The 12,673-nt window shown below is 43.7% G+C and overlaps 1 protein-coding gene and 1 long non-coding RNA gene across 2 annotated transcripts in view; both read left to right on the top strand.

Moving 5' to 3' along the window:
* Positions 1 to 2,512, top strand: part of LOC143956835 (uncharacterized) — a 100,130-nt gene extending 97,618 nt beyond the window's left edge. The window contains exon 11 of the mRNA XM_077467009.1: positions 2,242 to 2,512. Coding sequence (XP_077323135.1) covers positions 2,242 to 2,512 — 271 coding nt within the window. The remainder of the gene's footprint in view (positions 1 to 2,241) is intronic.
* A 5,500-nt stretch (positions 2,513 to 8,012) lies between these two features.
* LOC143956851 (uncharacterized) overlaps positions 8,013 to 12,673 on the top strand; it is a 30,884-nt gene continuing 26,223 nt past the window's right edge. Inside the window, exon 1 of the long non-coding RNA XR_013269978.1 lies at positions 8,013 to 8,109. This is a non-coding gene — a long non-coding RNA (uncharacterized LOC143956851). The remainder of the gene's footprint in view (positions 8,110 to 12,673) is intronic.

Genomic DNA, 12,673 nt, shown 5'->3' with positions numbered 1-12,673 from the left:
ACACTGAAACTCATAACAAGCTGAAAGCAAAGTCTTGACTGGCAGTGGCTGGTAACCAATGAGGCAGACAACAGGCAGGGTAGCTGGTGGAGTCATGATCAGGAGGCAAGCAAAGGTCACACCAGAAGATCAGCAGAGACAAGCTATGGTCAGGATCCAGGCAAGGTGGACCCGGGAATCAGTAGAGACAAGCCATGGTCAGGAACTAGTCATGGTCAAACTAGGAATCAACAAAGACAAGCCATGGTCAAGAAATAGCAATAGCTGGTGGCAAAGTAGAGATAAGTCCAAAGGCAGGCCGGGTCAGCAACCAGATTCAGGATAAGGTTCAGAAGTCAGGTCATGGGGTAACAGCTGAAGACCTTTCACAACTTCCTAACTCAGCTCTGTTCCCTAAATAGACCAAGATCAGAATTAGACATGTATATGTGCATATACCCATGTGGAATTACCTTATGAATTAGCATTCCCATGTAAATTAGCTTTCTTACATAAATTAGCATCCTCGCATAAATGTGCATGCACACCTAACTGACAATGATCCTTGTTCTGCACATTGGCACAAGCACACACCTTCTCCGATGCCATCAGTCTCACGTTACCAGCAAGTCACTCTGTTGAGGAAGCTCCAGAGTCCTGTGAGGAGTGGTTTAGTCAGTTCTGTCCGTCTTTTAGGTTGGCCAACCCATAGTGAGTTTGTCATTAATGGGTTGGATGAGTCTCTGACAATCCAACTAAGTTCTGGAAAGGTCTATCCTTCAGTATTCCCTTTGGGAAGAGGAAGACTCCATCTTTCCCTTTGTCCACTCCTAAGCAAGAAATGGTTCTAGAGAGTAGGCCGAGTGCCTGAGCCCCAGGGTTGTAGCAAGTGCTTCAAGGGTACTGTCCTGCTATGTAGGCTGAGTGTTTGAAGACCATGTGGGCCTAGACCTTGTTATCGCAGAATCAAAATTGAAACAGAGACACACATGAACCTTCTGTTTTGTGGCTGCATTGCTCTGGTGGATGAAGAGGCTTTGGGATGCTGAGGGCCACTCAGTGACTGCTAGTTGTCAAAGCCCCTTTTTATCCTGATAGATATTCTATCTTCACTCGTCCTACCTCAAGTTCATATTAAAGAATTGAAATATCATATTAAAGTTGGACCTGCACTACTTCCATTAAAGTGTTAGCCCTTGTACACACGGTCGGAGATTCCAACAACCAAATCCGTCGGATTTTGTCCAATGGATTTTGTCCGAAACTGTTGCATACACACGGGCGGACAAAGTTGTCGGAAAATCCGACGTGATGACGTTATTTTGGTACGACGGGACTACGTTCAGGCTAGTAGCCAATAGCTTTGGTGTAGGAATTTGATCTGAGCATGCGTGGCACTTTGTCCGATCGGAATTCTCTACACATGATCGGAGTATGTCCGATCGTAGCATTTTGTCGGAAAATTTTACCAACAAGTTGGAAAACTTGGTCCGTCGGATACTCCGACGGAAACAGTCAGATGGAGCCCACACACAGTCGGAATATCCGACAAACCGGTCCGATCGGACACATTCTGTCGGATTCTCCGACCATGTGTACAAGGGCTAAGAATGATATAACCTGGGAAAGGTATTCCTAAAAGGGAATAGCCCTTGCCAGCCCAAGGCCCTTCTAGGTAGAGGCACTAAAGATTCAAAACTTGGTGAATTGTGCATTGTGGTGTTTTGGCAGCGTGTTCAGAAATAAATGGGCTTCCTTAATGCAATGCAAGTTAACGTGTGAAATAATAAATGTTAACATGCATGCAGAAAGGTACCACAACTCAATGGACAGGTCTCTAGATGGCCATATAGTTACACCTGGTGGAATGGTGGAAGCAGTGGAGATGCTGAGTACATTTCTGTGCCTTGGAATCTCCTACTATTCTTGCTTCAGTCTATTGTCTATAAAAAAAGTACTAATTGTTTCATTTTAAGGGAAAGAGACCTGATTATACAAGGCCTTATTTAAGGTGCATATAAGAGCCCCAAGTCTTTTAGGATCCTAAGAACCCCCCCGCTCTGAACCAACAAGGGAGAACCTGTCTATTTACCTGTTTGTCCCCCAAATTCTGCAATGTTTGAAAAAACGATCCTGAAATATGATGCATTTAGAGTTTATCAGAATGTCTTTATCTGAATAAATAATTAATATAAAGCACAGCAGAGATGACATGCATTATATTTCATAGCTGATATTTTTCCGATATTTTCTGCTCTTCAGATCTTATGACATAATTGTCTTTGGCGGTAAGGAAGACAATTCAACAGAAGAGTGTCTGAATTTTGAAAACACCCCGTACAACTCCAGCTGGTCTCCGATCCGTTATACTGCGGCTGTCCTTCCTGCAGAGACCCTCACTGGACCCAGAACCTTCACCCTGGGGGATAACCACCATTATAATGGGTTCCACAATGCTCCTCTTATCCCCAACCACAACTACACCGCCTACATTCGGGTCACCAGCCGCTGGAAACACGTATGTCTATACTGAGGTCTTCGTGGTGTGTGAGTGCCATGAATGAGGTCTGATAGTCTCTGTTTTCTGGACTTTGTGGTGGAAATGATAATTACAGACTCTCGGCATGAATAAGAATCCAAATACAGTAAAACCTTGGTTTGAGAGTAACTTGGTTTGAGAGCGTTTTGTAATAAATTTTGACTTGATATACAAGCGATGTCTTGATATACAAGTAGCGTCATGTCACAACTGAGTATAAAAGAGAAGAGAGCCTCTAATTTTACCAATACAGTTCCATGTAATAAAGGTACAACATTTAGAAACTCACATGACTGATGATTAAAACGGGCAGATCCAAGTATGCAAGCATCCTGGGTAAAGCTGTCCACATAGACCATCCTCCTCACTGCCATTGACGTCGTCCCATCCACGCTGCACTCCATGAGTGGTTAAAGCCATGCTTTCAGTTCGCTCCACTGCAGGGTAGTCTTCCTGGTCACGATTGCAGATTGGCAGCGGTGAGATCCGGCGGTGTGGAGGATGGTCTATGGAGACAGCTCTGCCCCGAATGCCGGCATACTGAGATGTGCCTCTTTTAATCATCAACCATGTGAGTTGCTAAATGTTGTACTTTCATTAAATGTAACCATATTGCTACACTTTGAGGCGCCTCTCTTCTCTTTTATACTCTGGAGCTCCTGCAGAATTTTTCTTCTAATCCCCTTGTGGAGGCTTCCATTTGTGGATGGACATTTTATGGTTACACAAGGTATAATATTTTTACATGGTCTATAAACTGAAGGACTTATGAATAAATGGCCGTGCAACAAATCATTTGAGTTTTCATGATTTCTTATGGGGAAATTCGCTTTGATATACAAGTGCTTTGGATTACAAGCATGCTTCCGGAACGAATTATGCTCACAATCCAAGGTTTTACTGTACAAGTCAATTACAATTGCTAACAGGCTTGGGTATTCATGGTTTCTAGAGAAATATATCTCAGTGAGTTCTGTTTCGTTAGAGGAGACGAGGTCTTGGCTTCCTAGAGTACTGGGAGGTGGTAGTCTTGGAGCCTGGCTGCTTTTTCTTGGAGCGTTCCCAGGCTTGGTGAGCCCGGGGTAAATGTATTTTTCCTCATTTACTAAAAATTTGCTGCTCATAGAACTTTGTCTTTTGAACATGACAAAGGTCAGGATGAACATTGAGGAGCATATTTTGGGCAGAGAGGACAATTGATTTGCAAGGGCTGTGAAGGAAGCCAGCAACATCAAACTGATATAACCATCAATGAACAGAGGTGGGGACTTTTAACAGCATCTGTCTTCCACATATAATGCTGTTTTTTTTTTTTTGCAAAGCTAATTTTATTGTATATATGGGTAAACATCTCATACATAGCGAACATTAGAAGCATCTCATAATCAAAGACTTTCATAGCAGATGGACAATAGGAAATCAGTCCTTTCATAGTTCAGCTGATAACCTCAAACATCACATTTGAATTGCATATTTGTAAATACATAATGTTTAAACCTGAGGTTGAAAGTCGGAGCTTCAGAAATGGATATTTTATAGATAGGCAACTCCTAACCTCATATTGATTAGTGGTTCCAAATTAATAATAACTACTACAGTAGGGAACAGACACAAAAGATACGCTCAGCATCTTTCCAAATAACCGTTCTCCTTTATTATGACGCATTTGAAGGTTTTTATACACATGATTACGTAGGTATCACATTAATATTACAATTGTACATTTATGGTAACAAGGGGCGTTACATAGGCAGGCTAATTCTAATCAGGACTCGAAAGAATGCAAAACATGTACTGAAAACATTACTAGTGCCGTGTGCACAGTGAGGGCATTGTGCAATACATATAAAATAGAATACAATTAGATACAGAACCTACAAATTTCCATTACAGACTTATGTACACACGCTTGGAATTTCCGACAAGTTTTGTTGTTGGAAAATTTCAGAACCTGCTCTCAAACATTTGTTGACAGAAATTCCGACAACAAATGTTCTTTGGAGCATACACATGGTCGGACTTTCCAACAACAAGCTCATATCCAACATTTGTTGTCAGAAAATCCTATCGTGTGTACAGGGCATAAGGGTTCTAAAATCCGGGAGGCAAAGGTGGGCATTTGGGTCATGTGACCACTGTGATTGGTTGTCACAGCAGTCACGTGATCAGACAGCTCCCGATCGTGAATATGCATCAGGAGCTTACCGATCCCTGCTGGCTATTGTGCTGGGAGCCTGTAGGGAAAGCACTCTCAGTGTGGTAAGTTGTTTTTCCAGGCCACGTGGCCACATATATGCATGTAGCCGGCACCAAGAAGTTAATATGGGTTCCATAATGCTCATTTACTACTTCAGATCTTTATATTCCTGGGTTTGCGGTGCTGAGGATAGGGGCATTTTGGTCCCAGAAATGCATTAGTTATGACCTGGAGTCAGTAGCTATAGCAGTAGAGAGGCTCCCACCTACCAGCTGGATAAGTATAGAAGCAGGTCATGCTGGCAGATGATGTGAGCTCACCCAAGGTGCAGAGTCTAGGTACTAAGCAGGATTCACCAGAGCTCCTGATGGTGGAGATGGGTTTTGCTGCCTATTAGTACCAGGTCACGGTCCTCTGGATTGCCCCACCAGGAAGTAAGCAAGCAAGGATCCAGTAGCAGATATAGCAAGTAGGGATCAAGCAGAAGTGTGGTCAGTAAAGAAGCCAAACATCGGTAACAAATGCTTGCAGATTGGAAACAAACAGAAGCATAGTTGGGGAACAAGCCAAAGGTCGGTAGCGAACAGTAGCAAAGATATGGAAATCAGCAGTAGAGACCAGAGCAAGGTTTTGACTGGAGGGAGCACAAGAATCTGGCAAACAGGAAGTGCAAGGCGTGGCTTAAATAGGGCATTCATAAGAGGAGCAAAAGGGTTCAAGACAGGTTTATTCAATTTTCCAGGGAGCTGTCCAGCATTTCATGTCCAACATGCCATGTGGCTCAGCAAGAAGAGGCATCGCTAGACACAAGAGTGCTTGTAGGTTCAGATCCGGGCCTTGACACAGTCTCACTGACTGTAGCAGGAGGTTTCATATGGACCCTTGTGTGTTCTACTGAGAATAAACCTGTGGTCTCTGTATACATATGCATCTGAATGCCCTTGATCTTCGTGCGTGTATTTGGTTTTCATTTATTGCTAATAAATGCTTTTCATTCTTCAGTAGACCAAATGCCCTTTTTGATTTGTGTGGCCAGCCTAAGGGGTTGTAGGGAGACCACAACCACACCACCACCAAATCAGCACCTTTTTTTAATCTTTCTTGGAGTAATCCAAAGTAGTATGTTAACGATAACATGTGTCTGATGCCTTTGTTTAAGAAAGCTGAAACCCGTAGTCGTTTCTGAACAGTCCAGTGGCCTGTCACCTTACCTCAAAGAAACTTGAAGACTTTCTAAGAAGGGTTTCCAAATGTCATCAACAATTGTAAGATTTTTTTTTTTTTTGCAGCGTATGACACTTCTGTATGGTGATGGCACCTAGAGCTATTCTACAGCATTCACCTGTGTCATGATATCTGCCCCTTACTTACCTGTTTGCAGCAGTTAAGAAGTTGAGAAGATTTTCTCAGTCTTAGGCCGCGTACACACGCGCGGACTGTTGGCCCAACTTTGTCCGTCCAACAGTTTGAGCGAACAGTCCGCTCAAACTTAGCATGGACGGACATGGCCACACACGACGGACGAACAGTTTGCTGAAACCGTGCGCGATGACGTGAACGGCACGTACGACGGGACGAAAAATACGACGTCCTATACACTGCAATGCAACCTTCCGACGTGGAAATCCTTTCTGAGCATGCGCGAGACTTAGTTGGCCGAACAAGCCTACACACGAGCGAACAGTCCGCTGAAACCTTGTTTCAGCGGACAGTTTTTCGGAATTTCCGTAAGACCTTGTTCGGCCAACTGTCCGCTGAAACTGTCCGCTGAAGCCCCACACACGAGCGGACTGTCCGCCCAAACACTGTTCAGCGGACAAGGTTGGGCGAACAGTCCGCGCGTGTGTACGCGGCCTCAGCCTTATGTTTTTTATAAGGGTTCGAGATTATATTACATATGGATGGGAAGTGGTGGAACCACCACTATTACATCCCTCTACATCACACACAGAAGACAAGCAGGATTAACTGTCAGACAACAAAAAAGAAAGAAACATTCCCAGCTCAACTTACCAGCCAGCCTTCAACAACCTGAATTCTCACATTAAAAACAGGGGTTTAGTTTGCACACATTTGCAAATACATGCGTAAGCTGCTGAGGCCAACGACAAGACACTCAGGTATTATCTGCAGTCCTAACGCTATACATTTTAAGAGCCTTCATAATAGGAGTACATATACAGTATAATAATGGATAGATAGAGGGCAAATTCACCTTAAGGGAGCCCACTCCTCAAAGGCACAGGGTCGCACTGGACAGCCAGCAAAAAGCACATGGGCAGTGAAGGTGTCCAGTGCGACCCTCCCCACCAAATAACCAACGGTACAAACAAATGGCAACTGCCCTGACCTATAACTGGCCTTAAAGCGATTTTGTACCTAAAATTTTATCTTCTTCTTATCTAAATCACATGGTAACATAGTTACAGTAATGAACATTGAAATAAAATATTATTCAGTACTTACCTTATATTTGTGATGTTTGTGCCGACTTCCAGGCTGTCCTCCCGTGGGAGTAGGCGTGGTTATCGGCCTCGCAATGGTCCCTGGGAAATTTCTTAGCTATTTCCCAAGAATCCATGGGGGACATAGTAATGCCGAAATCTAGTGAGATTTCGGAAGGAGGACGCCGGTCATGTGACGAGGGCATGTCCATATTTGCCATTTTCAAAGTGGGCAGGCAGCTGTATCTGCCATTACGTTGCCATGACAACAGGGCGGGAACATTCGGGGACGCCGCCCGTTGTGATGGCAACAAGAAACTTTTACAGCGCTGCTCACTGCTATCAGTGAGCATGCGCGAGATGGAGCGGTGGATGCTGGGAGCCCATCGTCATCGCATACAGGAAGTAAATGCCTGTGGGCTTCAGACGCCCACAGTAAAAATGGAAACCGCCGGACTGCTTTTTTAAAAGTTTCCCATTGCAATAAAATCGTCACGTCGGGGGTCAAAAACACGCCGATCGTGACTGCTAAGGGACGGTAGGAATCGCCCACCAGTGACACAGGTAAGAAAAAAACAAAACCGCAGCGGAATCCCGCTTTAACCGCAAGAAGCACATGGAAGGGCCCTAAATCTCCTAACTCTGTTCCTACCATTTCTAACTGTACACCCTATTCTCACCCTTAGTACATAACAAACTTGTGGCCGGTATAAAGGGCAAAGGAAAGAATGAGAATGTGTTTTATGGTGATCTATTCTTTCCTTCAAATAACTCTTCATTGTATGGAGGAAGATGGAAGGAACTTCGTTTGGCTGCTGCTGAAATATAAACATGTAATGTGTGACAGTGGTATTGCCTTAATCCTTAACAAATGAAATAACCAAAAAGTATTCTTCTTCCTCTTCTCCCGCAGGTGGAGAAGTCATCCTGTGCTTTTGCTGGCTTCATTGGTATGTTGGTTCATAGATCCTCTAGGAAATATTGTAACATTACTCATTGTATACAATGGCTGCCTTACGCCCTGTACACACAGTAGGATTTTCCGACAACAAAATCCCATGGTTTTTTTTTCAGATGGATGTTGGCTCAAACTTGTCTTGCATACACACAGTCACACAAATTTTGTCAGAAATTCTGAAAGTCAAGAACGCGGTGATGTACAACACGTATGACGAGCCGAGAAAAATGAAGTTTAACCACTTAAGGACCGCCTCACGCCGATGTACGTCGGCAGAATGGCACGGCTGGGCACAAGCACGTACCTGTACGTTGTTTTTTAAGTACACAGTCGTGGGTCGGGAGCGCGCCGGCGGCGGCACACTACCGACCTGGTCCTGTACTCCGTGACCATGGCCGCGGGACCAGCGGACCCGATCGCCGCTGGTGTCCCAAGATCGGGTCACAGAGCTGAAGAACGAGGAGAGATCTGTGTAAACAAACCTCTCCCCGTGCTTCCTACTGTGGCTGTCACCGATCGTCTGTTCCCTGATATAGGGAAGGACGATCAGTGATGTCACATGCCAAGGCACGCCCCCCTACAATAAAAAATACACATAATGTCATACATAACCCCTACACTGCCCCCTAGTTGTAACTCCTTCACTGCCGGTGTCATTTACACAAGAATCAGTGCATTTAAATAGCACTGATTGCTGTATAAATGACAATGGTTCCAAAAATGTGTCAAAAATGTCCGATGCGTCCGCCATAATGTCACATTCACAATAAAAATCGCTGATCGCCGCCATTACCAGTAAAAAAAATATATATTAATAAAAATGCTATAAAATTAGCCCCTATTTTGTAAACGCTATAACTTTTGCGCAAACCAATCAATAATCACTAATTGCATTTTTTTTTTTACCAAAAATATGTAGAAGAATACGTATCGGCCTAAACTGAGGAAAAAACATGTTTTTTTTATATATTTTTTGGGGGATATTTATGATAGCAAAAAGTAAAAAATATTGAATTTTTTTCAAAATTGTCGCTCTATTTTTGTTTAAAGCGCAAAAAATAAAAACCGCAGAGGTGATCAAATACCACCAAAAGAAAGCTCTATTTGTGGGAAAAAAAGGACGCCAATCTTGTTTGGGAGCCACGTCGCACGACCGCGCAATTGTCAGTTAAAGCGACGCAGTGCCGGATCGCAAAAAGGGGCTTGGTCCTTTGGCTGCAAATTGGTCCGGGGCCTAAGTGGTTAATAGCCAGTGCGGCTCTTCTGATGGATTCTGAGCATGCGTGGAACTTTGTGCGTCGGACTTGTGTGCACACAATCAGAATTTATGAGAACGGATTTTGTTGTCGGAAAATTTGAGATCCGGATCTCAAATTTTGTGTGTTGGAAATTCCGATGGAAAATGTCTGATAGGGACTACACATGGTTGGAATTTCCGACAACAAGCTCCCATGGAACATTTTCCGTCGGAAAATCCTATTGTGTGTACGGAGCATTACACTGCTGGATATATCTGTGATAGAGGGGTGAGCCACACCTAGAGATTAATCATGCGATATCCATTAGTTAGTTAACATGTCCCATCAGCTTGTTGCACTTCCCAATATGGGGATGTTTAGTCTTAAAATTAGCCTTATTTCTCTATACAATAGTGTATATTAATGTAGATGCATTTTTATATATATATATATATTTAGAAATAAAATTGCAGATATTTGTAGAAAAATTACAATTTGTGAATTTTAAAACCTAGACTTCATATGTGCAGTGCCTTGAAAAAGTATTCATACCCTTTGAAACTTTCCACATTGTATCATGTTAGAACCAAAAACATTATTGTATTTTATTGGGATGTTATGTGATAGACCAACATAAAGTGGCACATAATTGTGAAGGGGAAGGAAAATGATAAATGTTTTTCAACATTTTTTACAAATAAATATGTGAAAAGTGGGGGGGGGGGGGGCATTTGTATTCAGCCCCCTTTACTCTGATACCCCTAACTAAAATCTAGTGGACCCAATTGCCTTCAGAAGTCACCTAATTAGTAAAAAGAGTCCACCTGTGTGTCATTTAATCTCTGTATAAATACAGCTGTTCTGTGAAGCCCTCAGAGTTTTTTTTAGAGTACCTTAGTGAACAAACAGCATCATGAAGGCCAAGGAACACACCAGACAGGTCAGGGATAAAGTTGTGGAGAAGTATAAAGCAGGGTTATGTTATAAAAAAAATCCAAAGCTTTGAACATCTCACGGAGCTCTGTTCAATCCATCATCGGAAAATGGAAAGAGTATGGGCACAACTGCAAACCTACCAAGACATGGCCGTCCACCTAAACTGACCAGCCGGGCAAGGAGAGCATTCATCAGAGAAGAGCCAAGAGGTCCATGGTGACTCTGGAGGAGCTGCAGAGATCCACAGCTCAGGGGGGAGAATCTGTCCACAGGACAACTATTAGTCGTCTCTCCACAAATCTGCCCTTTATGGAAGAGTGACAAGAAGAAAGACATTTTTAAAGGAAAGTCATAAGAAGTTCTGTTTGTAGTTTGTGAGAAGCCATGTGGGGGAGGGGGCAGCAAACATGTGGAAGAAGGTGATCTGGTCAGATGAGACCAAAATTGAAATTTTTGGCCTAAAAGCAAAGCGCTATGTGTGGGGGAAACTAACGCTGCACATCACCCTGAACACACCATCCCCACCGTGAGACATGGTGGTGGCAGCATCATGTGGTGGGGATTCTTTTCTTCAGCAGGGACAGGGAAGCTGGTCAGAGTTGATGGGAAGATGGATGGAGCCAAATACAGGTCAGTTGTAGAAGAAAACCTTTTAGTCTGCAAAGACTTGAGACTAGAAAGGAGGTTTTAAACTAGGCGATGGTGAGGTGGGTCCAGAGGTAGAGATAGCCAGAGCAGAATATATTCCAGAGTATAGTATTGAGGGCATTAGTGGTAGGTTGACTCAAGTACATAACCCCGAGGTAAGTATAGTCATAAGTCCTATTTGCAAGCTCAGAACACCCAATAAGAGGATAGTATGTGACTGGTCTAAACTACGTGGCATGTTCACCAATGCCAGGAGAGTGGCAGACAAGATGGGAGAGCTAGAGATACTGTTGTACGAGGAGGATTTAGATTTTGTGGGCATTTCAGAGACTTGGTTCAACAGCTCTCATGATTGGCTGGCAACCATTCAAGGGTATTCCCTGTATAGCAGGGATAGAGAGGGTAAAAAAGGGGGAGGGGTATGCCTGTATATCAAGGATAATGTACAAGTGAATGTGAGAGATGACATCACTAAGGGCGCTAGGGAGGAGGTGGAATCCTTATGGGTAGAGCTCCAAAGGGAGGAAACTAAGGGGAAGTAATATTGGGAGTATTCTTTAGGCATCCTAATCTCAGGGAGGAGGGGGAGGCGGACCTCCTATCACAATTTGGATTAGCGGCAAGGATGGGAAGTGTTATCATAATGGGGGATTTTAATTATCCAGACAGACTGGGCGGAAGGAACCGCACATTTGTCTAAGGCTCGCCAGTTCCTAAATGTCTTGCCGGACAATTTAGTGGGTCAGATGGTAGACGCACCAACTAGAAACAAAGCATTGCTGGATCTACTGATTACCAACAATACAGACCTGATCACGGATGTAGAAATACGGGGGAATTTGGGAAACAGTAATCACTGGTCAATTGGCTTCAGTATAAATCACACAAATAGGAAACATAAGGGAAATACAAAGGCAATGAATTTCAAAAGAGCCAACTTCCCTAAACTACAAACCTTGCTAGAAGATATTAATTAGGATAAAATCTTAGGAACAAAGAACACGGAGGAGAGTTGGGTTTCCTTTAAGAGCATATTAATCACTTCCCGACCAGCGCACGACGATGTACGTCGACAGAATGGCACGGGGCAGGCATATTGGCGTACAGGTACGTCCAATATTCAATGCCGCCCTGCCATCAGGAACGCGCTGCCGGCGGCGCGCTCCCGCGCTGGTCGGGACCCCCGTGAGTCTGGTCGCGGGACCCGCGGACTCGATCGCCGCGGGCATCCCCGCGATCGTCTCACGGAGCGGCCGAATGGAGGAAATGCCGAGGAAACAGCATTTCTCCATTCTGCCTAGCAACTAGTGACGCTGATCTCTGCTCCATGTGATTGGAGCAGAGATCAGTGTTCACTAAATGAAAGCCCAACCCACCCACAGTTAGTAACACACCCCTAGGAACACTTAACCCCTACACTGCCACCCACTGGTTAACCCCTTCACTGCCAGTGTCATTTACACAGGAATCACTGCATTTATATAGCAGTGATTACTGTATAAATGACAATGGTCCCAAAAATGTGTCAAAAATGTCCGATGGGTCCCCCACAATGTCGCAGTCACAATAAAAATCGCTGATCGCCGCCGATACTAGTAAAAAAATAAATAATAAAAAATGATTAATAAAAATGCTATAAAACTATCCCTATTTTTTTAAACGCTATAACTTTTGCGCAAACCAATCAATAATCGCTTATTGCGATTTTTTTTTTACCAAAAATATGTAGAAGAA

This window comes from Lithobates pipiens, unplaced genomic scaffold (assembly GCF_037356315.1).
Source record: "Lithobates pipiens isolate NorthernLeopardFrog02 unplaced genomic scaffold, aLitPip1_a1.2 Scaffold_44, whole genome shotgun sequence".
Classification (NCBI taxonomy): domain Eukaryota; kingdom Metazoa; phylum Chordata; class Amphibia; order Anura; family Ranidae; genus Lithobates; species Lithobates pipiens.
This window is presented reverse-complemented; position numbering and strand designations above follow the sequence as displayed.